This window comes from Lipophrys pholis, assembly GCF_963383615.2.
Source record: "Lipophrys pholis genome assembly, chromosome: 9".
Lineage (NCBI taxonomy): Eukaryota > Metazoa > Chordata > Actinopteri > Blenniiformes > Blenniidae > Lipophrys > Lipophrys pholis.
In genome coordinates, this window is record NC_137639.1 from 1511117 (window position 1) to 1538976 (window position 27860).

General features: G+C 48.4%; 1 protein-coding gene across 3 annotated transcripts in view; it reads right to left on the reverse strand.

Annotated features, from left to right (window-relative positions):
- gask1a (golgi associated kinase 1A) overlaps positions 1-26408 on the reverse strand; it is a 53482-nt gene extending 27074 nt beyond the window's left edge. For all 3 annotated transcript variants that reach the window (XR_013935593.1, XM_080470829.1, XM_080470830.1), the window contains exon 1: positions 26150-26408. Coding sequence is in view for 2 of the 3 variants with exons in the window: in XM_080470829.1 (XP_080326955.1) it covers positions 26150-26152 (3 nt within the window). In the remaining variant the exon portion in view is untranslated. The remainder of the gene's footprint in view (positions 1-26149) is intronic.
- Positions 26409-27860: the final 1452 nt, after the last annotated feature.

Sequence of the window (27860 nt, forward strand, 5' to 3'; positions counted from 1 at the left end):
CACTTCACAAATACGTTGGCATGTTGTGTGACATGTAAAAAAAAATTCTAGTAATTATAGGAAAAATATATCTGTTGACCAACTTAACGTAGTGGAGTCTTGCATCATTTGATTTCCAGTGAAGACGTTATCCTCAAACCAGAACAGCAGAAAACCCAAACCCTGTCCTGTCTGGTTCTGAAGGTCCATCCTCCACTGAGTCTGGTTCTGCAGGTTCCTCCTCCTCCTCCTCCTCCTCTGGTTCTGCAGGTCCCTTCTCCACTGAGTCTGGTTCTGCGAGTTTCTCCTCCTCCTCCTCTGGTTCTGCAGGTCCCTCATCCACTGAGTCTGGTTCTGCAGGTTCCTCCTCCTCCTCCTCCTCTGGTTCTGCAGGTCCCTTCTCCACTGAGTCTGGTTCTGCGGGTTCCTCCTCCTCTGACTCTGGTTCTGCAGGTCCCTTCTCCACTGAGTCTGGTTCTGCGGGTTCCTCCTCCTCTGACTCTGGTTCTGCAGGTCCCTCCTCCACTGAGTCTGGTTCTGCAGGTTCCTCCTCCACTGAGTCTGGTTCTGCAGGTTCCTCCTCCACTGAGTCTGGTTCTGAAGGTTTCTCTTTCACTGAGTCTGGTTCTGAATGTTTTTCCTCCACTGTGTCTGGTTCTGCAGGTTCCTCCTCCTCTGAGTCTGGTTCTGCAGGTTCTCCTCCTGGGTCTGGTTCCGCAGGTGTGTTCCTGTTGTGTGTTCCACTGTCTTCTCTCCCTGCTCATGTAGGATTCTTGTTCTACTAAATTGAATTCAGAATCAAAGTAGTTTCTTTGACTTTGTTGTTTCTTTGAGTTTAGAACGTTTGACTTGTTGAACTCATGAAGAGTGAAAACATTCAGCAGTAGTTCTCCAACTTACTGTGGACAGTAAGGGCAGGGCAGTGTGTGGAACCCCCACTGGAATGGGACCTGAAGGACCAGGGTTGGACACCCCTGTTCTAGATGGTGTGAGCCTGTGCTGGTGGGACCTGGGGGGTTCGGGTTCTGCAGACTGGGTGGCCCCCCAGGAGGAAAGCCTCCTCAGAGAAAACCCCGTCCTCTTTTCACTGAGTGGAACCAACATGACAGCACAGGTGACAGCCCCCCCCCCCCCCCCCCCCAGGTAAAGGAATGGTTCAGTGTTTCAGACCCTCGAGACGTCTTGGATCTGTTAACAACGTTCCCTGATTCCTCCACATATGAAAGGATCCATTCTTCTTCCTCCGAGTTGGAGAGGCTCAGAACCAGACCGTCCATGCTCAGACATTCAGGTCTCCAGAGTCTCTGTGTGGGACTTTTGGAAGACGTGTCAGTCCATTGAATGACTGCAGAAACAGCCCAGTTTAAAAATGTCCAAGGTAAACCTGAGCTCTACTGGACTCATTAGAGGAACCATGCAGCGCTGGTTCTTATGATCGCTTCACGTGGGACTTTAAATAAATGAAAATGAAGAACTGACAGGTTGGACAGTGTCCATGCAGTGAGATGTTGGGAAACTGCAGGCCAAGTCACCTGAAACCTGTTTCTGAATGTAATGAGTCCGATGTGTGTGAGGCTGCGTCCATGTTTAGGCAGCTGGAATCCCTCAAGGTGGAGGACCGGATCCAAAACGTCCCAGTAGAACATTGAAGGAAGCAGCATACTGACGCCACCAGAACAGGATGAAGAGATATTTACCATCTCAGCCACGTTGTGCGGCGGCGCAGGCGTTGGACAGCCGGGGGAAGTTTGAGCTGGCATGCTTGGTTGGGCTCTGGAGGGGAGCAGCCAGGAGGAGGCGGCTGAGAGCCAGACTGATGGAAGCTGGGGCCGTCGCGCCACCCTGTCACTGACCACAACCATCCACAATACATTACAATGCTCTCACACTCCATTACACCTCACAACTGATCCACACGTTCAGTTGCAAACCTGACGAATCCAAGTGATTCTTAATCATGGAGGAAGATTTCTTAGCAGCCAGAAACAAGCTCCACCATTATCAGGAACGTCACACAGCGACACGTTAGAGCATTAGAGGCAGGGAGTGGGAGGGACTCAAACCCTGGTTCAGGTCAGGGAGGAAAGGGAAACCAACCATGTGATGTAGAAGAAAACATTCATCAGACCAGAGGTACGTCTGAATTGTCCCTCCTGTCTCCTTATCTATGGACTTGTCCTTCACCCCTGAAGTGTTTAGTGTGGCGGCCATGATAAGGACTGTCTGAATTCTCAATGAGCAAAAGAAAGGAGGCTCAATGCTTGCTTTAGAACCACCTTTAGCCTAGGAACCACTGATTCTTCCTTTAGAACCTCCTTTAGTCTCGGAACCTTTTTGTAGTCCATTTTCAGAAACTTGTAGTTCTTTCCCCACCATGGCAGACGTCACTAACTTGAGCCGCCGTCGCTTTATTATGACGTCACTAAGTGAAAGTCTGACTGCCACACCACTGTGATCACCTTTACTAACTCCTTCAGGAAGCCTCCTAATACCTTTCCTAACTCCTTTAGGAAGCTTCCTAACACCTTTACTAACTTCTTTAGGAAGCCTCCTAACACCTTTCACTAACTCCTTCAGGAAGCTTCCTAACACCTTTCACTAACCCTGTGATGTCATCCAGGGGTTAAGGTAAAGTCGATAGTTAAGGAGTGAGGAGGGACAATTCGGACCTACCCCAGGCCTCCTGCTTCTCCTGTTCTATTCCCACCAGTGCTCTGCTGGTGGACGTTCCCACTCTGACCGGCTTGCGGCTCTGCGGCTCTGCGGCTCTGCGGCTCTGCGGCTCTGCAGCTCTGCGGCTCTGCAGCTCTGCAGCTCCAGACACTTTCCATTAAAACCAGTGTGGTTTGCAGAGGTACTGGGTCTGGACCACACAGGCTGGTCTTCGCTTCCCCCCAGCCTGAAGGAGCCTCCGAGGGCCTGCAGCTGGTCGGCTGCTGGTCCAACCTTGGACCACTTGACTGGAGACACCTCCCAACAAACTTCTCAAATCCTTCATTTTGTCCATGGTCCGACTTCTAAAACAACTCCATTGAAAACATGTTAAAAGGAAGATTTAAAAGACTGAAGACAGAAACCAAACACACATTTCTCATTCCAGGTAAGTTATTACGGTAACATTTTGATTTATTTGAGGAACCAGATGATGATCTGTTACTACTAAATTAAAATTCTTGACCCGGGACTAAAATAACGTGAAGACATTGAATAAGTAAGTCAGAGGGTGTCAAAGAGATTTCACTTCAGGTTCCACATTCAGACCAAGTTCATCTTGAGTGTGGGGGACGGGTAACATACAGCCAGAATAACTTTTAAATTTAAATGTTCTGGTTCTCTATTGTTGAGGCACAGAGTATAGGACATGAAAAGGTTTGACATCACGTCCCTACAGGGTCCAGAGGAGGTTCACCACCCAAGCCTCACTAAACTCTGAGAATCAGAACCAATGTTTCTCATCACTAAAACAAATATCCATGTGACCAAATGGTAATGCCTCTTTATCTGCTCTGGCTGTGGCTGGCGATGCTGATGAGCAACCAGACGTGGCGTCGGACTCACAGGCACACATTCAAACAGAGCACAGAGCACAGAGCACAGAGCACAGAGCACAGAGCACAGAGCACAGAGCACAGAGCACAGAGCACAGAGCACAGAGCAGGGCAACACAGGACGGGAAACTGGACTTTTCATTCTACGTCAGTGACTCTGACCCTCTGAAGAAATACTTTCAAAGGAAAGCACATTGTGCACACACACACACACACACACACACACACACACACACACACACACACACACACACACACACACACACACACACACACACACACACACACACACACACACACACACACACACACACACACACACACACACCAGAATGGGGTTACAGGGTCTAATTCATTGTTTCTCTGTGATTTCAAAAATAAACTGATACGTTTGAAGGTATTTTCCACTTTTCTCTCCAAGCTGACAGGTTATTTGTGTGTGTGTGTGTGACTCCTCTCCCTCTCTTGCAGCACCTCCACCCTCCTCTCCACATACCTACACCATCGAAACACACATCTGCTGTGTAACACGTATAAAAGACGGATCTCCCCTGGAATAAGATAAGATAAGGTAAGATAAGATAAGATAAGATAAGATAAGATAAGATAAGATAAGATAAGATAAGATAAGATAAGATAAGATAAGATAAGATAAGATAAGATAAGATAAGATAAGATATCCTTTATTTATCTCACATGTGGAGAAATGTGCAGTGGTACAGCAGGATAGTACAGAGAAAGAAGTACACATAGCAGGAACTAAAAAAGCAGATAAAAAATACAATATAATAAAAACATGCACACGGTGCCTATAAGTGTGGACATGTACAGAATATGGGGGTGGATGTATTTTACATAGTAAATACGTTCTTATAGATTATTATAGTTATAGCACCACTTCTTTCCCAGTTGGAGTGGAGTGATATTGTCCGGTGGTGGTGTGCAGTGGTCTCCTGGGAGCAGGCTTGGTTGAAGAGTCTGACTGCAGCAGGGAGGAAGGACCGGCGGAGTCTCTCCTTCAGACAGGGTGGAGACAGGGTGGAGAAGCCTGTCACTGACGGAGCTGCCCAGTGATGTGACGGTACCATGTAGGGGGTGGGAGACGGTCTCCATCAGGGATGAAAGCTTCTTCATCAATTACATGCTCCTCGCTCTTCTTCTCCTCTGCAGGGCATGTGAGGCCTGAGGTCTGCAGCCAGTGTTGCCCCGGGGCAGGATGGAGGGCGAGGGGAAGGTACATGAGGATGGCAGACCTCAGACTGTCTCATTACTTTGTCTCAAGGGTTTGCTCACAGCAGGAACTGGAACAGGTAAAGACGTTTTGTGCTCATGGCTGCCTGGTGTGTGTTTACATTCAGGCCCCCCCCCCCCCCTCCCCCGGTTAGGGTTAGGGCCATCCAGAGTTCTCTTCTTATTCAGTCAGCACCCACTTCCAAATCCCCCATAATGCACCACTCTGCAGGCTCAAGAGCCAGATTGCCTCTTTGTTCACGAGGATGATAAACATCCTCACTGCATCCACTGATCTGATTGGTTAATGTCTGTTTCCTGTGCACCATGACGGCTGACGAGCCAATCAGAGCAGCACACCACCAGGGACCAACACACCATCTGGAACCAACACATCACCAGAGACCAGCACACCACCAGAGACCAGCACATCACCAGGGACCAGCACACCACCAGGGACCAGCACACCACCAGAGACCAGCACATCACCAGGGACCAGCACACCACCAGAGACCAGCACATCACCAAGGACCAGCACACCACCAGGGACCAGCACACCACCAGGGACCAGCACACCACCAGAGACCAGCACATCACCAGAGACCAGCACACCACCAGAGACCAGCACATCACCAGGGACCAGCACACCACCAGGGACCAGCACACCACCAGGGACCAGCACACCACCAGAGACCAGCACATCACCAGGGACCAGCACACCACCAGGGACCAGCACACCACCAGGGACCAGCACACCACCAGAGACCAGCACATCACCAGAGACCAGCACACCACCAGAGACCAGCACATCACCAGGGACCAGCACACCACCAGGGACCAGCACACCACCAGGGACCAGCACACCACCAGAGACCAGCACATCACCAGGGACCAGCACACCACCAGGGACCAGCACACCACCCTCAAAAGGGCCATTGTCAGCCTGTGACCCCAGATGTTTGTTAAGTTACTTTCTTACTCACACTGCTGCTTACAGCCTCTTGACTTTCTGCAGATTCGCCTCATATTCAGATAGAACTGTTCTGCAGGACGAGCCAGACACAACAGGCCAGTGCAGGAATCCCACCACACACTGTCAAAGAGTATTCCTCACTGCTGGTGAGAATCAGTCATATTGCAGAGCGGCAGCAGATTGAAGCGTGGGTGTTTACTCAGTATTGACTACACATTAGGAGGGAAAGCAGGAGGAGCTGGGAGCCGGCGTTACTCAATCCAGTTCAAATGAGCCGCTGGTCCAGATTGCTTTAATAGAGCCTTGAAAGAAAGAATTATGTTTGAAATGCATGAGGTGAGGAGGTCTCTGTCTGCACTGGCTTCAGTTATCATATCAATAATCCCGCTCAGGCAAAAAGTGCATCTCTCTAAACAGACCAAAGAGGATTTCCACACTGAGGATCATCAGTTAACACAGTTTGGCTTAATTCAATCTGAGAGAGAGTCGGTCCTGTGGGCGAGCGAGAGAAACATTGTGTGTGTGTGTTTATGAACATCACCTATTCACGAATCGCAAGAATGATTTTGTTTGTGTGTGAGACAAACAGAAGAGGACAGACAGAAACTCAGGATGCTTCAGCGTTGATAACGAGTATTTTCCTCCCTGAGATACTTCTGCAGAGTCGGAAAAACAAATTCACTTCAAACCCAAACTTTGTTGTTCCATATAAAAAGGGACCAATCAGAACAACGTTTCCTCCCTGGTGTCATGACTCCCAGTCCTTATTCTCCTGGACTTGGTACTTTTATTTTGATAGTCACCATAACAACAAGCCAATTTGGTAGTTTTATTTTGATAGTCACAATAATAACAATCCAATTTGGTAGTTTTATTTTGACAGTCACCATAATAACAATCCAATTTGGTAGTTTTATTATGACAGTCACCATAATAACAATCCAATTTGGTAGTTTTATTTTGACAGTCACTGTAATAACAATTCAGCTTGGTGGTTTTATTTTGACAGTCACCATAATAACAATCCAATTTGGTGGTTTTATTTTGACAGTCACTATAATAACAATCCAACTTGGTGGTCTGTCCACTAGAATGTTCTCCCAGTGTTCATGTTTAGAGCTCATTGTTCTCTGCTGTGTGTGTGTGTGTGTGTGTGTGTGTGTGTGTGTGTGTGTGTGTGTGTGTGTGTGTGTGTGTGTGTGTGTGTGTGTGTGTGTGTGTGTGTGTGTGTGTGTGTGTGTGTGTGTGCTTTCAGTACTAAAACTAACAACATGGGCCAACATGAAAACTACATTGTTTTCAGTGGTTCTGCCGTTACTGTGTAAACAAACATCATTAACATGTAAAAGTTACAATTTTCTGAAACGAAAAAGTAAAAACTGTTCCGTTGAAATGAACCTTAAACTCTTGAGTTCTTCACAAGAACCGATAAATGGAACCATCGGGTCACTTTGGAGGAACTGGATTCCTGCCGATGTTCCAGCTACACTGAGGGTCATGCAGGTTGCTCAGGTGAGTGAGAACACATCATTTCTCAAGGTTTTCCCAGTCCAAGTGCCCTTGAGCAACTCAGTCAACACCAAGTTGCTCCAAATGGAGATTGAGCACCTTGGCAACTGTTGCCATGCGGCTGAGTGAAAGTGTGAGTGAATAGGTGAACATGACTAATAATGTAAAGAGCATGGAGGCTGCTGAGGCAGTGTGAAGGAGCTCTATAACAGAAGTGTATTACCATGTAATGCCCCTCTACTAATGCTTATTTCATTCACTGATTAGAATTGGCCACAAATTCTGCTGGTGTCAGCAGAACACTGTGCATGTTTTATTCTTTCGTCTCAGTTTCACATTCCCTCTGTCATTCTGTGTCTCGTGCCACAAATCATGTTCACTCGTCTGTTTTGACTCTAAAGCAGGGGTGGGGAACCCCGGTTCTCGAGGTCCTGCACATTGTCAATGTGTCCTCACATCAACGCAGCAAGTGAGAGCAATGATTGGCTGGTTATCGAGCCTTCTGCAGAACCTCATCATGAGAACTCAGGTGTGTTTGAGCAGGGAGACATGGAAAACATGCAGGACTCCACACCCCTGTTCTAAAGTGACAGCAACAGGTGAAGCTGTGGACAAGGAACACCACCTGCAACTGACTGACTCACTCACTCACTGACTGACTCACTCACTGACTCACTCACTGACTGACTCACTCACTGACTGACTGACTCACTGACTCACTCACTCACTGACTCACTCACTCACTCACTGACTGACTCACTCACTGACTCACTCACTCACTCACTGACTCACTCACTGACTGACTGACTCACTCACTCACTCACTCACTCACTCACTCACTCACTCACTCACTCACTCACTCACTCACTCACTCACTCACTCACTCACTCGCTCAATGACTCAGTGACTCACTCACTGGTGCATCGGGGGGATTTGGACAAAGTTACAAACTACACAATGTAATCCTACACAACAGCGTTTCAAGTGAAAACATAATTTAAGTTTCAGAAAAGTTTTGCGTTTACACTGAAACGTTGGGATTGTCCAGCTACTGAGCATGTGCAGAAGAACAGCCACAGTGTGCCTGAGCAGCGTTTCAGAAAATTAGCGTTTCTCCCGTTTCCATGGTGATGGAGTCGGAGCATTTTCAAGCAGCCGCGCTCAGTTGGTCGAGTCGTCATCTCCGAATTGGAAGGTTGTAGGTTCAATTCCCATCTCCATCTGTAAAAAGTGTCTTTCAGCAAGACACTGAACCTCACACTGCCCCCAGTGGATGAGCAGAGCACTTTGTATGGCTCTATGTGAACAATGGAAAGCAGCATTTAGTTCAGGGGAAAAAAGTACCTCCTGCACTGATGCCATCATTCAACAAGAGAAAATAGAACAAATAAGACAGAGAAGAGGGAAGACACAAGACAGACTGTAGAATCACATCCAAACGTGTGTGTGTGTGTGTGTGTGTGTGTGTGTGTGTGTGTGTGTGTGTGTGTGTGTGTGTGTGTGTGTGTGTGTGTGTGTGTGTGTGTGTGTGTGTGTGTGTGTGTGTGTGTGTGTGTGTACAGAGCTCAATGGAAGAAAGAGGGGCGGAGGAGAGATGAAAGAGGTGCAGCCAGACGCTGAGTGGATTCAGCGACGGCTCGGTTCTTCCTCTGATGTTCAGGCTCGATGACACAGCACATGAGAAATGAAAAATAGAAGAGTTGGGAGAGCCCAGCCTGGCGCCTCTCTATTTCCAAACACCGTCCAGAGTGAGAGATCAGTTGCAGGAGGCTCTACTCAAACGTTGGTCCTTTCTACTTGCATGTTTGCAGCACAGAGGAGGGAGGACTTGTTGGGTTTCAATCAAAGAAGGGGTGGAGGGTTCTAGTCATCCACAACAGAACCAGCCCGGTCAGTACAGAGAGACACCCACCAATGTCACGTCGTCTTATTGCTCCACCCACTCATTCATCTTCAATGTGGTCCCTCTCTCAATGATCTCTATTGCTGTCCAGCTCTCAGAGTCCTGATGAGAGGAGTCCAGAGCTGACAGCAGTTCACTGTCGGTCCTGCATCGCCTGTAACTCCACCCGCCTTCATTCAACAGTTCTGGAGGCCAGCATGGAGGCCAGCATGGAGGCCAGCAGGCCAGCATGGAGGCCAGCATGGAGGCCAGCATGGAGGCCAGCATGGAGGCCAGCATGGAGGCCAGCAGGCCAGCATGGAGGCCAGCAGGCCAGCATGGAGGCCAGCATGGAGGCCAGCATGGAGGCCAGCATGGAGGCCAGCATGGAGGCCAGCAGGCCAGCATGGAGGCCAGCATGGAGGCCAGCATGGAGGCCAGCAGGCCAGCATGGAGGCCAGCAGGCCAGCATGGAGGCCAGCATGGAGGCCAGCAGGCCAGCATGGAGGCCAGCAGGCCAGCATGGAGGCCAGCATGGAGGCCAGCAGGCCAGCATGGAGGCCAGCATGGAGGCCAGCAGGCCAGCATGGAGGCCAGCATGGAGGCCAGCAGGCCAGCATGGAGGCCAGCATGGAGGCCAGCAGGCCAGCATGGAGGCCAGCATGGAGGCCAGCAGGCCAGCATGGAGGCCAGCATGGAGGCCAGCATGGAGGTCAGCATGGAGGCCAGCATGGAGGCCAGCATGGAGGCCAGCATGGAGGCCAGCAGGCCAGCATGGAGGCCAGCATGGAGGCCAGCATGGAGGCCAGCAGGCCAGCATGGAGGCCAGCAGGCCAGCATGGAGGCCAGCATGGAGGCCAGCAGGTCAGAATGTAGGCCAGCATGGAGGCCAGCATGGAGGCCAGCATGGAGGCCAGCATGGAGGCCAGCATGGAGGCCAGCAGGCCAGAATGGAGGCCAGCATGGAGGCCAGCATGGAGGCCAGCAGGCCAGCATGGAGGCCAGCATGGAGGCCAGCACTGAATTCACATGAAACCATATGATGAGAGAGCTTCAGGCCCGGTTACACCACATTTCAGGTAAAACTCATCAGTTTTGTGGTTTGGTCTGAGAAAAGTTTCAAGTTTACAAAACAAGGTTTGGCAAGGCCAGGCCAGGCCAGGCCAGGCCAGGCCAGGCCAAGGCAGATTTATTTATAGAGCAGCACTGATTGATACAACAGGGCGAGTGCTGCGTGGCGCTCGCTGCTTTGTTTCCCAGCCTCAGTTTGAAGGTGGACCAGAACACAGCTCTTCCTGCAGTAGAGTGTCAACGCTTGCACAGGTGAAACCTGAGGTGGGTTTAATCAGCCCAGGGGGCGCTATGCCATCGTATCCAGGGTCAAATGTTCCTAATGAGGAGCGTCCAGCCTCCAGAGGGTTGAGAAGGTGATTCCTCAAAAGGTAAACTGCTCATGGAAGCTGAATGTCTGTCCATGGACAGCAGCTGTCATCCCCCAGAAGTGCCAGGACCAATCAGCTCAGCTGCTTGATCAGTCGTCTTCTACAGCTGATGCATTTTGAGGAGAGTTCTCAGGGCTGGAGACTCTGAGCTGACGACAGTTTAGGACGTGTCCATCGCACGTGAAAATGCAAAACTGTTGTTTGTTTGTTTTTTGTTTGTTTACATGACAGTAACTAGTTCCTCTGCACATGCTCAGTAGAGCCAATCAGAACAAAGTTTCCTCCGTGGTGTCATGACTCCCAGTCCATATTCTCCTGGACTTGGTACTTTTGTTTTGACAGTCACCATATTAACAATCCAACTTGGTACTTTTATTTTGAAAGTCACAGTAATAACAATCCAACGTGGTACTTTTATTTTGACAGTCACAGTAATAACAATCCAACTTGGTACTTTTATTTTGACAGTCACAGTAATACAATCCAACTTGGTGGTCTGTCCACTAGAATGTCAGTTTTCAAGAAATTGACTGTAAATGTGAAACTTTTCTGAATGTAAAAAGTGAAACGTGTAAATGGGGTCACAGAGAGGCAGACCGCCGCTCTCATATCAATCTCACTCTCTAAATAGAAAATGCATGTCAACAGTTAACCTCACACACGTATTTGTACCGGAGACGGAATCCAGGATATGCAGAGAAACAAGCTGACTTTACACATTAAAACCCACAAGACCTCCAATCATAGCAGGACCTGTGTCACTATGAGAGAGAGGAGCTTACAACTCCACCACATTACTGAAACCAACACAAAGAAACATGTTCCTCCTTCTCCTCCCTCCTCCAGACAGCGTCTCTGCTGACGGGCTGCCATTCAAACACCAGACAAAGGACATGCTGCACTTCTGACCGTGAAATGATCATCATGCTTCCATTCCATCTCGCCTTGACTCCTGCAGTTCCACGTTCACCTGCTTCAGGAAGACCGTCCTCAGCAGACTTCAGCTTGTACGACATTCAGCTGCAAGACTTTTAACAGGATCTCCCAAAACAGCCCACATCCCCCATTTGACCATCTTCATTGGCTCCCAGTCAAATTTAGAATTGACTTTCAATCACCTCAGGGTCACCCTCAGATCTTCAGGGTCACCCTCCGATCTTCAGGGTCACCCTACAATCTTCAGGGTCACCCTTCGACATTCAGGGTCACACTCCGATCTTCGGGGTCACCCCCCGATCTTCAGGGTCACCCTACAATCTTCAGGGTCACCCTTCGACATTCAGGGTCACACTCCGATCTTCAGGGTCACACTCCGATCTTCAGGGTCACCCTCCCACCTTCAGGGTCACACTCCGATCTTCAGGGTCACCCTTCGAGATTCAGGGTCATCATGTTTAGCATGTAGCTTTGGTACTGTGTGAGCCCTGAAGAGCGTTAGCATGTAGCATGTAGCACGTAGCACAGCCAGGGTTATGTGATGCACCTGAACGCATCCCTCAGGGCTGTCAGCTCCTGCAGTCAAAAACCGGACCAACATCGACGTCACAGCCAAACTTCTTTTTGTTCTTATGGGAGCTGCAGGGAACTTTACCTGGAGACCTGAGCTGCAATGCAACAAAAGTGTGTTTTGTCCTGCAATGTTTACTGTCCCGTGATGATATCACATGCCTGCGTCGTTTTGTGGCATTCACAATCCTGCCTTCATTTCAACCGTACTCTCTGCAGTGGGACTGTGCAACAGAGTTGGCTCTGGGTAAGCTTTGCTTAACCGTACCTTACCGTACCATACAGTGCCATACCGTACTGTACCGTACCGTACCAAACCGTGCCGTGCCGGACCATACCATACCATACCATACCATGCCATACCGTACCGTGCCATACTGTACCATACCATACCATACTGTGGGACCGCGCAACAGAGTTGGCTCTGGGTATGCTTTGCTGTACCGTACCGTACCGTGCCATACCATACCGTGCTATACTGTACTGCACTGTACCATGTCATACAGTACTGTGCTATACCATACCATACTGCCGTGCCGTCTGTATCGAAGGTGAAACAACAAGTTCAGAATATGTTGGGTTTTCCTCCTGCATTGTGAGCCATACAGCAGGCTGGAGAGCTGGAGAGCTGGAGAGCTGGAGAGCCATACAGCAGGCTGGAGAGCTGGAGAGCTGGAGAGCTGGAGAGCTGGAGAGCACTTCTGTCGTCTTCAAATGGGTCGAATTAGATTGAATCCTGACGGTGGTGGAACCTTCCAAGTCTTTAATTGGGAACACGTTCCACATCTTAACTGCTGAGAGACTTTCAAAAATGTTCTTCTCAGAAAATGCTGTGTGTGTGTGTGTGTGTGTGTGTGTGTGTGTGTGTGTGTGTGTGTGTGTGTGTGTGTGTGTGTGTGTGTGTGTGTGTGTGTGGTGAACATCAAAGAGCTGCAGCAGTGAGTTGATTGTGTGGTTCCTGTTGTGATGGTGCAGCTTGTGTCCAGTGTGAACGCTGCAGTGTTCCCTGCTCCTCCAACCAGCCTCTTTCTCTCCATAACCACCATCTCTGCTTCTTCTCCTCTGAAAGAACAGAGGGACTATTTCTACTCTGATGAGAACAAGTTTGTTTATGATTCTGTGGTTCGTTCATCATGTCCCAGACAATGGTTCTGCTCAATATGATGGGACAGTGGAGCTGATCCAGGCTGTGTTGCAGCAGCAGCAGCAGCTGCATATTGTGTTGCTCTTCAGTCACGCTGGGCAACGGCAACGCAGGTAAATACATGTAATTCATTCTGTCACATCGATGATGACATGATTATCAATGTATTCCCAGCATCATTTATCAGAATAGAACTTAGTAATCTGATTACAGGTTATCATAACACAGAGCTTGAACAGGAAATGAGAATCTGGACTGAAAAACTACGTTGAACTACAATCGTAGAAAATACAGTTTATCTGATGCTGTAAATGTTTATTCAGTTGGTTCGTTGAACTGTATTAGAGACAGAACGATCAGCTCACTAAGTTACACCACAGGTCAGCTCAGTCACTACAGTTTACTGGTGACTCACTTACTCTAAGTTGAGCCACTCGTCACTTCCAGCAGCTCTGGCTCAGAGTGGAGGTTATATTACCGATGTTCAATGATTCATAACTGACTGACATGAAAGCTCCGGTGAGCGAAGAGTCACCGTGGACAATCACAATGTTGGTATCTACTGAGCGTGTGCAGAACTATGTTCTTCGGCCGTGGTCACATGTGCGGTTGCATCGTTTTAGAGAAGTTGTGTTTTCAGTGGCTCTGAGCTCCGTTGTGGTGTAAACAGACAGCTGGGGGCAGAGTTCCACTGCTCAGGCCGATCCTGTGGCAGCCACTGGACTGTCATGGCCGCTGTGTATTGACTTTATTATCAGCTGGTGAGCTGGATGTTGGATCTCATTCAGAAAGTTAACCATCTGCTGAAGGTTTGAGATGATTTTCAATTGAAAGCTCTGCTATTTGACTATCCCTCAATAAGAGCATATTGATCCAGTATCTGATTCCATTTCTCCTTTAACGAAGCCAATCTTTCTTCACCTTCACCAAGAGAATCACTGCTTCATCCTTTAACGCTTGAATAAAATGTCAATGCTGTAAACAAACTTGTGAGTTCCTAATCTTCCACCACTGTGGTTAAAGGAGGTCTGGGTGTGGCTGGTCTGCACGGTGCTCCACACTACTCACCTGGCTGATGGTACACCGGAGCAGTCAGTAGGTGGAGCACAAACGTCTCATGAGGCCAGGGTGGAGGCGAATGTGGTGGAGGTGAGAAGAATCCAACCTGCTGCAGGTTTAATCAGCTGCTTCTGCTCCACAAAGTTCCCTTTCTTAGCAGGTGCAATATATCCAGAGCAATCTATATAAGCTGTTATTCACTAGTGTTCACCATCAATTTCAGCTCTTACTAAACGTATTATGTTCTTGGAAGGATTGGACGTAGTAAAGCTAACAAAGATATAACTATTGTTGAGTTAGTCACATCTGTAACACTTCCCTTCACACATCACAAGGTTTTGTTCATCCACCCTCCCATTGGCCAGCCTGCTGAGTCCGGTTCAGGCCCACTGATACCGGCCTGCTGAGCCCGGTTCAGGCCCACTGATACCGGCCTGCTGAGCCCGGTTCAGGCTCACTGATACCAGCCTACTGAGTCCGGTTCAGGCCCACTGATACCGGCCTGCTGAGCCCGGTTCAGGTCCACTGATACCGGATTGCTGAGCCCGGTTCAGGCCCACTGATACCGGCCTGCTGAGCCCGGTTCAGGCTCCCTGATACCGGATTGCTGAGCCCGGTTCAGGCTCCCTGATACCAGCTGGCTGTACCAGGATCCCCTTCATCTTCCAGAACCAGTCTGTGGAGCTCAAAGCACTAAAGCACTGTGTTCTGATCTAAACATTAACTCTGGGAGAACGTTCTCGTGGACGGAGAAACGAAAACCACCAAGTTGGATTAATATTACAGTGACTGTCAAAATAAAACTACCAAATTGGATTGTTATTACGGTGACTGTCAAAATAAAACTACCAAGTCCAGGAGAATGTGAACTGGGAGTCATGACACCACAGAGGAAACTTTGTTCTGATTGGCTCTACTGAGCATGTGCAGAAGAACTGGTTACTATGGTGACCAGGACCAGGAGCAGCGTCTCTGCCGTCTACACAGAGACAGAGCTCAAGTGTTTTCAAAAAGTTGTGTTTTCCTCCATTACCATGGAGTCGGAGCATTTTCAAAAAGTTCCACATCTGGAACCGTTCTCAAAAAGGCCTGTTTTCAGCATGATTGCTGTGTAAACCAGTTTATGGTCTTCAGTGGGTCTGGACCTTCAACACGTCTCCAACTGGGTTTTTGTTTTTGCCTCCAACAGAATCAAGTTGAACTATTTTTATTGACTCTACAACGAATATATTAACCCTGAGCCACTTTTTGTGAGTCGTGTGTGGTTGGCAGTGTTGCACCGCCCGTCACTGTAGAAACTCGCTCTTGGTCTGTACCTCATTTTCTTTCCTTGTTTACTTTAACTAAAGTTTCTCCAGCAGGAACGACTAACCAGCCTGTTGATTCTTTTAAGGTTTGTCTTTTCTTCACTAGAAAACTTTTTTTCATTTTAAATCAGGCCGTCCTGTGAAAACTAAAGCCTGCGTGTCTGTCTGGCTGTTGTCCATTTTCCAAAAAGTGCCTGATAATAAAAAGCACCCGGCCGGCCAGCAGGCAGCCACGAAACATCCTCCTGTGTTCAGAGTCCCAAACCAGCCTCACCTTGGAATGAGAAGCTTTGTTAAAAGGCTTTGTTGTGATTGAATGAACTTGATCCCCCCCCCCCCCCCCCTTGGCAGAGGAATAAAGAATGCAGTGCTTTATATTCTCATCTCTGAGGAGCCAGACATCAGATCTGAAAGTAATTACAGTGTGGTGGAGAATCCCTCCTCCATATGGCTGCACATTCCTCTCTGCTCTGCCGGCGCTGCAGCCTCCACCGAGCGGAGAACATCACCGGGACACACGTCTCACAATCACAACAAATCACCACTTTTGCACTTAAGGCAGATCAGAAATGGCAGTTCTGCTTCAAAGTGTGGAAAGTTCTGTCACGTCTTTCCATTGTGTCCCGCAGGACAAACGTCACCAGGCTGCATGTCCTCAGTAAGAGTCCTCCTGACTTGATTTGTTCCTGAGTTTTGTTGCTTTTCTTTATATTGTTAACTAGATGCAAACAAACTACTGGTTGATGTAATCAAATCTTTTTCCAGCAGGTTAAAGCCTCCAGACTAGAGCGATAGAGGACATTGCAAATGTAAACAACTGACTGAACTGCAGCAGATGATGTTTCCAGCCACGCTGCACATCCACAGATTTGGCCAATCAGATGTAAGCAGTGGTGCAGACGTCTCTGAAGAGTATACGCTCATCTTGACCTTCTTTTAAAGCAGAGAGGACATATTTTAGAAACAGTGGCAGGGAAGATGAGTCTCCGTTTAGTATTATTAACTTATAGGCCCTGCTCTGATTGGCTCGTCAGCCCTCATGCTGCGCGGTAACATTAACCAATCAGAGCAGTGGATTCAGAGAGTACTACTAGAGTAGGTACTGCTGAGTCGTGGACTTTAGAAGTGTCTGACTGGAAAGCAAGTGGATATACGTTGTATTTACCTGGACTGTACCACTGCAGGAGCACAGGGAGGGCTGAGCGTCTCAGGACACAAAGATTGGATGAAGGGAGGGAGGGGATGGGGGGGGGGGGTGGTGGAGGGAGGGATGGAGGGTGGGAGGGGGGGGGAGAGGGGGAGAAATGTTGCCATCATTATGTCACTGCTCCAAAATGATGAGAAAACAGTGTCTTTGCCAGTAACCTACACACACAGTAACCCTTCCCTGGTAGTCAACCCCCCCCCCCCCCCCCCCCCCCCCCCCATCTCCTCCAGGTTAGAACTCATGTCTCCAACTAAACATCCAAAACCGTTGCAATGTTTCTTTCCCAGTCACGCACCTCTCACTCAACCACAGAACCTGATGTCTTCGTCTCCGGGACCCGCCTACAGATCGTCCCAGAAGATAAAGACCTCGGCATAGTCATCGACTCACACCTGTCCTTCAAATCACTAATAAAGAAAACCAGCAATACAATCAAATTCAACCTCAGCAACTTCAAACACATCCGCCATCAAACGTCAACCCCAGCAGCTGAAATGTTCCTGCATTCAATGATCCTGTCTCACATCACGTACTGTCTCCCATCCTGCTCACTAGCAGACATCACGTACTGTCTCCCATCCTGCTCACTAGCAAACATCACATACTGTCTCCTCTCCTGCTCACTAGCAAACATCACTTACTGTCTCCTCTCCTGCTCACTAGCAGACATCACTTACTGTCTCCCCTCCTGCTCACTAGCAGACATCACTTACTGTCTCCTCTCCTGCTCACTAGCAAACATCACATCCTTGACACCACTGCACACACTACACAGACGCTCTGTTAGAATCCTGGACAAGAAAGCCGATCACTCTCACTACTGCGCAGTACTACATAAACACAATCTACTCAGCTTCCACAACCTCATCAAACTCTCCAGTCTCTGTCGGGTCTGTAGAACCCTCCATGGTCTCTCTTCTCCACTCAACCAGTTCATCAACATCCCAAACAGCACCAGTCCAGAACCGGTGGAGCAGCGAGAGGGGACTGCATCCCCCCCGTCACAACAAGCGCAGCCACCGACTGGAACCGACTCCCCACCACCACCCTAATCCTCCCTCATATCACAAATACAACTTTACAGTTCAAACGACGGCTCCTTGACAATCAGACCCGTCAGCATTAACCCCACCCCTCACCGCCCCCTGCTGACCTCTCCTGTCTGTGTATATGTCTCCATATGTCTGTATACATGAAGTACGTGATATGTGTGTGTCTGAGTACATGTAAATAGTGTAAATATTGATATTCGTATATTCTATACTGCTGCTTTAATGTGTTTATATTTTTTAGGCTGACCTGCGACGGGACTCCAGATGACAAATAACCTGTTGGCTCCTTCTGGCATATTTACAGGAATGTTTACTAATATGCACTGTCCCAGATATAAAAATAAACAAACAAATAAATAAATAAATAAATAAATAAACAAATAAATAAATAAACAAACAAATAAATAAACAAACAAATAAATAAATAAATAAATAATTAAATAAATAAATAAATAAATAAATAAATAAATAAATAAATAAATAAACACATCTTGTCACTTTTCAGACGTTAAATCATTGGAAGGTGAAACTAAACTTCTTCATGTTGGATAGAAAAAGAAAATCCACCTGTGACACTTTGACCAGGTGAGGAGGAGCAGTGGACACCGAGCTGACACTCAGAGGCAGGTCGCCATGGCAACAGAAGAGCAGCTCCAGCGTTGTTCTCTGTCCCGTCCAGAGGACGCTGCCAGCTGACAGTTTGCTGATTCCTCATGTCAGCAAACTCACAACCAGAGGAAGGGCGGGGCTCGGTGAGCTACACCTCACCTCCACCCACATTCAGCAGGACAAAGACAATATGGACCAGCAGTGACTTCTGACCTCAATCCAACTCAAAAAGAGCTGAACGACCGACTGTAAGGGTCCACATGAAGACCAGGACTGCTGTCCATGGTGGAACTTCAAACATGCATCCAGCTTCTGAACCGACAACCACACAACATCCCCGTCACACCAATCAGAACAATCCACCTCAGTCACATGGATTTGGACGTCTGGAGGAACTTGATCACTTCACTGCACTCTCTGCTGCATGCTGGGACACAACAGTGAGCAGCGATACACAACTTGCTATAACACCCACTGTTGATGAATGAAGGAGAAGAGAACAAGCTGAGCTCATGACGGCAGCAGGAAGCTCCGCCCACATTCACACCCAAACCTTTTCAGTGAAAAGACATTGAAGATCCATTGATACGTCCACGGAGAGCAGAGTCACTGACCACACAGAGTTTCGAGAACAGTTCCCTCGGTGGAACTCCTTGAAAAAACTTTTTGAAATTGTGGTTGTGTAGCGGGTGGACACCGTGCTACTGCGCCTGGCCGCAAATACTTAGTTACCTCTCTAATAGGGCTGGATCCCATTATCTCAATATTAAACATTAAACATTAAACATTTAATACTAAATATTCGATATTCAATATTAAAGTAATATTACATTTGAGATCTAAAAATCCCCCGATCTCCACATCCAGTTACTAGCATGTCAGTACCTGGAGAGAAAGTGAGGTCTTACTTCATTAAGGGTTCTTTTACCTCATTAGAAACCACCCAGAGAGCAGAGAGTTAACTTTAACTGTAAAAACATTTGACTTTTGTTGCTGTAATAAAATGATGGCAGTGTCCCTGCAGCAAGTATAAAACTATAAAAGGGTAACTCCTGTCCTGCTGAGACAAGTGTCCAAGTTGCATCAGGATCAGTAGTTGAGTGAGGAGGTTGGTACAGAGAGGCTCGCTGACAGGCTGCCTCCATCACCCTCAGGTGGAAGCTCCTCCCCACTTCCTCCATCACCCTCAGGTGGAAGCTCCTCCCCACTTCCTCCATCACCCTCAGGTAAATCCTGTCTTCTTCACCATCACGTCCCTCTGCTTCGGATCACGTCTCGCCGTCCCCCCTGGACTTTGTCTCAGACTCAAAGCTCCAAGCCAGCAGTGTCACGGCTGAGTAACCCTGTGGAGGAGGCCGGCCGTCCTGCTCAGCACTGTTCTGGAGGAGTGGGGGTAACACAGCAAACCCACCAGCTTCTAGGTTCTGACCCGCCCAGTGGGACGACCAGAACCTCTGCTGAGTCCTTCTGTCCCTCCGGCTTCTGCCACTTCACTGTGTCGTCTGTCACAGACTCCCATTATACTATTATATACTTTACGATATGTACTATTATACTCAATCCTGTCCTCAGAGACAAAACGAGCACTCCTACAGACGTCTTGCCCTATGGACAAAACAAGCGCTCCGACAGACATCCTGTCCTCAGAGACAAAACGAGCGCTCCTACAGACGTCCTGTCCTCAGAGACAAAACGAGCGCTCCTACAGACGTCTTGTCTTCAGAGACAAAACAAGCACTCCTACAGACGTCTTGCCCTATGGACAAAACAAGCGCTCCGACAGACATCCTGTCCTCAGAGACAAAACAAGCGCTCCTACAGACGTCCTGTCTTCAGAGACAAAACGAATGCTCTTACAGACGCCCTGTCCTCTGAGACAAAACGAGCACTCCTACAGACGTCTTGCCCTATGGACAAAACAAGCGCTCCGACAGACATCCTGTCCTCAGAGACAAAACGAGCGCTCCTACAGACGTCCTGTCCTCAGAGACAAAACGAATGCTCATCCAGATGTCCTGTCCTCAGAGACAAAACGAGCGCTCCTGCAGACATCGTGTCCTCAGAGACAAAACGAGCGCTCCTACAGACGTCTTGTCTTCAGAGACAAAACAAGCACTCCTACAGACGTCTTGCCCTATGGACAAAACAAGCGCTCCGACAGACATCCTGTCCTCAGAGACAAAACGAGCGCTCCTACAGACGTCCTGTCCTCAGAGACAAAACGAATGCTCATCCAGACATCCTGTCCTCAGAGACAAAACAAGCTCTCCTGCAGACATCGTGTCCTCAGAGACAAAACGAGCGCTCCTACAGACATCCTGTCCTTATAGCCAAAACGAGTGCTCCTACAGACGTCCTGTCCTATGGACAAAACAAGCGCTCCTACAGACATCCTGTCCTCTGGACAAAACGAGCACTCCTACAGACATCCTGTTCTCAGAGCCAAAACGAGCACTCCTGCAGACATCCTGTCATCAGAGACAAACCGAGCAATCCTGCAGACATCCTGTCCTCAGAGACAAAACAAGCGCTCCTACAGACGTCTTGTCCTCAGAGACAAAACAAGCGCTCCTACAGACATCCTGTCCTCAGAGACAAAACGAGTGCTCCTACAGACGTCCTGTCCTCAGAGACAAAACAAGCGCTCCTACAGACATCCTGTCCTCTGGCCAGAGCTTGGTCATACAGCTTAGCTTAGCTTAGCAGCGAGCGGGGAGCAGAAAGTGTGAACAGACCAGGAAGATGGAAGAAGACGAGTTGATTCCAAAGAGGAAGAGCAGGGATCCATCGTATGGCGGCGGTTTGGATTCAAGAAGGAAGACGTTGAACAAACAACAGTGTAAATAAAATATTCTGCAGCGGCGTCGCCACAAAAGGAAGAACAATTTTTTTATCAGGTTTAAAAATCCTCCAGTAGAAAATGAAGAGGGTCTGAAGCTGCGACGTCAACGTCTCCTGTCAGTTCCACAACAACTGAGACGTGTGAACAAGAATGTTTTAATGTAGATATAGAATCATACCAGTGTGGCTGATGCATCAAAAGTCTTGATTTCAGACAAAACAAGGACAAATATGAGGTGTATGGTGAGACAGACTAAGAACATGGAGATATTGATTAAAGGCCACGTCACACAGTATCGCTGGCCGAGTGGCGCCTCTGAGCTCCACCTCACATCTTCTAACTGAACCGCAGAACCGCTGTTCTTCTTCACACAGAAACAGGAAACGTCTATGGAACCGTTTTACTAAAGTTCATTTCAGTTGTAACCCAGGCTCAGAGGAGGAGGAACCTGCAGAACCAGACTCAGAGGAGGAGGAACCTGCAGAACCAGGCTCAGAGGAGGAGGAACCTGAAGAACCAGACTCAGAAGAGGAGGAACCTGCAGAACCAGGCTCAGAGGAGGAGGAACCTGCAGAACCAGGCTCAGAGGAGGAGGAACCTGAAGAACCAGACTCAGAAGAGGAGGAACCTGCAGAACCAGGCTCAGAGGAGGAGGAACCTGCAGAACCAGGCTCAGAGGAGGAACCTGCAGAACCAGGCTCAGAGGAGGAACTTGCAGAGCCAGGCTCAGAGGAGGAGGAACCTGCAGAACCAGACTCAGAAGAGGAGGAACTTGCAGAACCAGACTCAGAGGAGGAGGAACCTACAGAACCAGACTCAGAGGAGGGACTTGCAGAACCAGACTCAGAAGAGGAGGAACCTGCAGAACCAGACTCAGAAGAGGAGGAACCTGCAGAACCAGACTCAGAAGAGGAGGAACTTGCAGAACCAGACTCAGAAGAGGAGGAACCTGCAGAACCAGACTCAGAGGAGGAGGAACCTGCAGAACCAGACTCAGAGGAGGGACTTGCAGAACCAGACTCAGAAGAGGAGGAACCTGCAGAACCAGGCTCAGAGGAGGAGGAACCTGCAGAACCAGACTCAGAAGAGGAGGAACCTGCAGAACCAGGCGCAGAGGAGGAGGAACCTGCAGAACCAGACTCAGAAGAGGAGGAACTTGCAGAACCAGACTCAGAAGAGGAGGAACCTGCAGAACCAGGCTCAGAGGAGGAGGAACCTGCAGAACCAGACTCAGAAGAGGAGGAACTTGCAGAACCAGACTCAGAGGAGGAGGAACCTGCAGAACCAGACTCAGAGGAGGGACTTGCAGAACCAGACTCAGAAGAGGAGGAACCTGCAGAACCAGACTCAGAAGAGGAGGAACTTGCAGAACCAGACTCAGAGGAGGAGGAACCTGCAGAACCAGGCTCAGAGGAGGAGGAACCTGCAGAACCAGTCTCAGAAGAGGAGGAACTTGCAGAACCAGACTCAGAGGAGGAGGAACCTGCAGAACCAGACTCAGAAGAGGAGGAACTTGCAGAACCAGACTCAGAAGAGGAGGAACCTGCAGAACCAGACTCAGAGGAGGGACCTGCAGAACCAGACTCAGAAGAGGAGGAACCTGCAGAACCAGACTCAGAGGAGGGACCTGCAGAACCAGACTCAGAGGAGGAACCTGCAGAACCAGGCTCCTCTGGTTGTGTCAGGGGACATGCAGACAGATGGTAGGGATTGAAACCAGAACCAACCAGCCTGCAGACGATCCAGCTGAGGAAATGATTCTCACCACATCACCACAAGCCCCTCCTCTTCATACCAAAATAAAAGAGATGAGATCATGAACAAGGTTCTGGGCTGGAGTCAGACCCGTTGCACCTTCTGCATCACCTTTATGCATAAACCCCTCCCAGTATTCTGCGTCCTCTGTGAGCGACGCCGCCTCGTCTTCATTCATGGAAGCTAAATGGACAGTGTGTTATTGTGTCTGTCAGATAAGAGAGATCAGCTTCCACAGTGGTGCTACATCACCTTTGTAAACGTTTCCACATGTCATTCTTCAGACCAGAGGGTCAAACACATCTGAGTAGAGGGGCGACATACAGTCCAATGTCCTCCTGAGTGGGTGAAATGGTGAACTAGTGCCATTATAACCTTTACATTTAAACTGCAACGTGTTTCTTTGTTGTGGTGCAGAGTATACGTGAGGAAAATGTTGATATTTTAACTAAAACAATTATGACTGAAAGAGTCCAATCTCAACATGAAGCCAAATCCAATGATGAAATGTCCAACAATGTCCTCTAATCTGAAGATCTACATTGATTCCAGGTTTTAACTCCGCTTGAGACTTTCATTGATGACATTTCTTATTGTTTTATTGTATTTTACTGTTTTATTGCTGACTCTAGATTTAATCTATTTATGTTCAGCACTTTGGCTTCAGCTGCAGTTGTTTTAAAAAGCTCCATAAATAAAGTCGATGACTTGACTTCTCCTGTTGCATTGTGGGACTTTCCCCAGCCCCCCCCCCGACAGCACGGCTCTGAGGCTGTTTGATAGCAACCAGCACCAGCAGCTCAGCTCCTCTCTGGGTTCTGTCGTGTCCAAAACTCTTGAGGGCCTCTCGGGGCCGGTTAAGCAAATGTGCTGACAGGGCATTTTTCATTCGGTTGTGGTTGTTTTCACTTTATTGCAAATAATGTCCAAATAATCCTCCAGCAGAAAATCATCTTTGTTCATGCCGTCACACCCAGAGGCTGTTTGCTTTTCTTAACACTGCAAACCTTTCTAAAGGGGGGGTTACTGAGTTTCCAGGCTTTTCTGACAGCTTGTTGCTGATGTGGTGAAACTCTTCAGGAGAAGCTGAACTGTTCTGGGTTCTGTTGGAAGAACCACAACACGCTGAAAAGTTCTGCAACTTTGAACCAAACTTCACTCAGTGCTGCTGAAGAGGATTTCCTCTGTGAATCTCACCCTCAGGCAGCTTTCACTCCTTCATCAGAGGGGATCCTCTGCTCTTCACTGAGACACTGAGACACTGAGACATCACACTGAGACATCACACTGAGACATCACACTGAGACACTGTGACATCACACTGAGACACTGTGACATCACACTGAGACACTGAGACATCACACTGAGACACTGTGACATCACACTGAGACACTGAGACATCACACTGAGACACTGTGACATCACACTGAGACACTGACATCACACTGAGACACTGAGACATCACACTGACTCTGTGACATCACACTGAGACACTGAGACATCACACTGACTCTGTGACATCACACTGAGACACTGAGACATCACACTGAGACACTGTGACATCACACTGAGACACTGTGACATCACACTGAGACACTGAGACATCACACTGAGACATCACACTGAGACATCACACTGAGACTCTGTGACATCACACTGAGACACTGAGACATCACACTGAGACACTGTGACATCACACAGAGACTCTGTGACATCACACAGACAGTCCACCACGCCTGCAGCACGGAGCTGTAGAACGGAGTCAAGCCCCTACGGTCTGCCTCATGGTGCTGCAGGAGGAAAAGCTGATGTCCTAACCCAGGCGTCCGGCTCTCCTCAGCAGCAGACCCAGTGTCTGAGCCGGAGTCGTACTCCAGTTCACCCTCACATGAAGCCTGGGTATTGCTCATTTCACCGATGGAGACATTCTCCAGCCTGCAGAGCTTGTTGAGGCTTCAGCCTCTGCAGCTGGAGGCTGGATGTCAGTGAGAGCAGAATGACGGAATAACATTTCAATTTCAACCTTACAGTTTTTCTTTGTTGATGAAAATGTGTCTTTTAAAAAAACCAAACAATTCCTCCAGAAAGTGTCTGTAATCTCACCATCAATCAGATTGTAATGCAACCTTGTGGTGAGAAATTGATCCTGACAAACCAGCCTGCTGTTTCTGCTTCTGCTTCTGTTTCTGCTTCTGCTTCTGTTTCTGCTTCTGCTTCAGCTTCTTCTTCTTCTTCTTCTGCTTCTTCTTCTTCTTCTTCTTCTTCTAATTGCCGTCAATTTAAAGGTTATTATGGCTTTATTTTCCTGGTGGAACTGGGCTGATTGTCAAACCTCAACTAAACTCAAACAAATCAGTTTCTCTGGATTAGAGCCTCTTGGAGCCTCTTGGAGCCTCATGGAGCCTCATGGAGCCTTTTGGGGTCTCTTGGAACCTCTCGGGGCCTCTTGGGGCCTCTTAGAGCCTCTTGGAGCCTGTTGGGGCCTCTTAGAGCCTATTGGGACCTCTTGGAGCCTGTTGGGGTCTCTTAGAGCCTCTTGGGACCTCTTGGAGCCTGTTGGGGCCTCTTAGAGCCTCTTGGGGTCTCTTGGAGCCTGTTGGGGCCTCTTAGAGCCTCTTGGGGTCTCTTGGAACCTCTCAGGGCCTCTTGGGGCCTCTTAGAGCCTCTTGGAGCCTGTTGGGGCCTCTTAGAGCCTCTTGGGACCTCTTGGAGCCTGTTGGGGGCTCTTAGAGCCTCTTGGGGTCTCTTGGGACCTCTTGGGACCTCTTGGGGCCTCTTGGGGCCAGTTTGGGACCCCGGGCCTGAAGTTTCACACCCTGATTCAAGCACTTAGATACAAAGTTCTGCCATGTGTCCAACATCCATTCTTTAGATCAATACAAACTCATACTTGACTTGCAGGTTGAAAGTGTTAATGTCATGATGAGGCTCTAAACTTTAGTGTTTTATTAAAAATAAAAAAGAATTTAATTACATGACGTGTCATTAAGTAACTTCAAGAGTACATTTTGGTAGAAATTAAGCACACACAATTTGAATGCATCTAATTCAATCTAACATAATAGTTACTTTTTTAGTAACGTGGGGTAACACAGCTTCTCTTACCATGGTTGTTGCCCCCAGGCACGTGCATGCCCCTCCGGGCTCGCGGTGTCTGTCCGCTCCTTCACGGTCTGGCCATTACGCGCACGGGGGCGCGTGGACAGCCGGTGGTCCTGAGGCTGCGGCGGCCGCGCGTCTCACCCCCACGACCCCCTACAGAGAGACGACCTCCTCTACTGTCTACTGCAGATCGATCCGCGGCCGGCGCTCGCCTGCACCCCGGGGACGCGCTCTGCGCGCAGAGCAGCGCGCGTGAAGGAGGAGTGAAACCGGAGACCTGAGCCGTGAAACACTCCGACTTCAGCAGCTGGACGGAACGACCGACAGCCACGAGCCAGCTGAATGGGAGGGTCCACGGAGCGAGACATGTCCTCCTGAAATAGAAGATAGACCAGAGAGACAACATGAGGAGTTTACAGCTCGTAATTCATCTGGAGATATATGATTGGCTCTGAAATCAATAATCTAGTAAGAATTCCCAAATATAATAGAAGAGCTGTGAACGTGAGCGACTCGAGCAGAGATCCTGAGACTTCTGTGTTTAATAGTGATCCGAGCTCCTAGAAAGTATTATTTAATTATTAGGTCAAGTTAAGGACAGGTCCCACACACACACACACACACACACACACACACACACACACACACACACACACACACACACACACACACACACACACACACACACACACACACACACACACACACACACACACACACACACTGATCCTCCTCAGGCCACAGCCAGAGTCAGGAAGCTTCCAGGTTTAGTCCGTTCAGCTCAGTGTTTAGAACAATTAACACAGTTCTGAGTGAGTGTCCAGGACTGTGTACAAATAGAGGAGATTGTTGTATGAGAAGAGGATTATTGATGAGACTGTAAATATCATCAGTAAGAACCTTGTGGGTGGCACTCCAGTGTCCTCCCACTGAGATGTTTGGTTTTTACTGCTCTTCTCCTCAGTGAGATGGTGAGGCAGCGAGGCAGTGCGAGCACATCTGGAACATCAGCACACAGTGTGACACCGCTGGCTCTGTTCAGAATGATTCAGCAGTCCTGCCACAGTCACAGGCCTCTGACAACAGGAGGAGTACAGGGAGATTGTGGAGGCCGTCACTGACTGGATCCAGAGCCAACTCCTCCTCAGCACCCAGGAGATTCTATTCTATTCTATTCTATTCTATTCTATTCTATTCTATTCTATTCTATTCTATTCTATTCTATTCTATTCTATTCTATTCTATTCTTTTCTATTCTATTCTATTCTATTCTATTCTAAGGCAGCCTAAAACATGCTGAGATGCTCAAGGACAAAGTGTGTGACGGTTAAAACACCAACCTGAAGCAGCAGGACTGATGTCACTGAGCTCAGACAGACTCTGTTTGGGAACACACTTCATTTCTGTCACCCTGAAAACAGAAAAGTCAAGCCTTCTGTAAAGCATGGTGGCGGTACCATCATGTCGTAGGGCTGCTTTCCTTTGTCTTTTACAGGAGGTATACAATACTTACTACGACAGTTTAGACAGAATTGTTTTAGAAAAAGGATTTTCAAGTGAAGGTGAAAGATCTTCCAGCAGGACAATGAGTCAAAGCTCAGATGTATGAAAGGAAATTATGTATTTTTTTGATTTTTGAAGATTTAATCCTGACCTTAATGCAGCTGCAACCCTTTGGAGAGAGCTGGAGTCCACTCAGCAGACCTCCACCTCT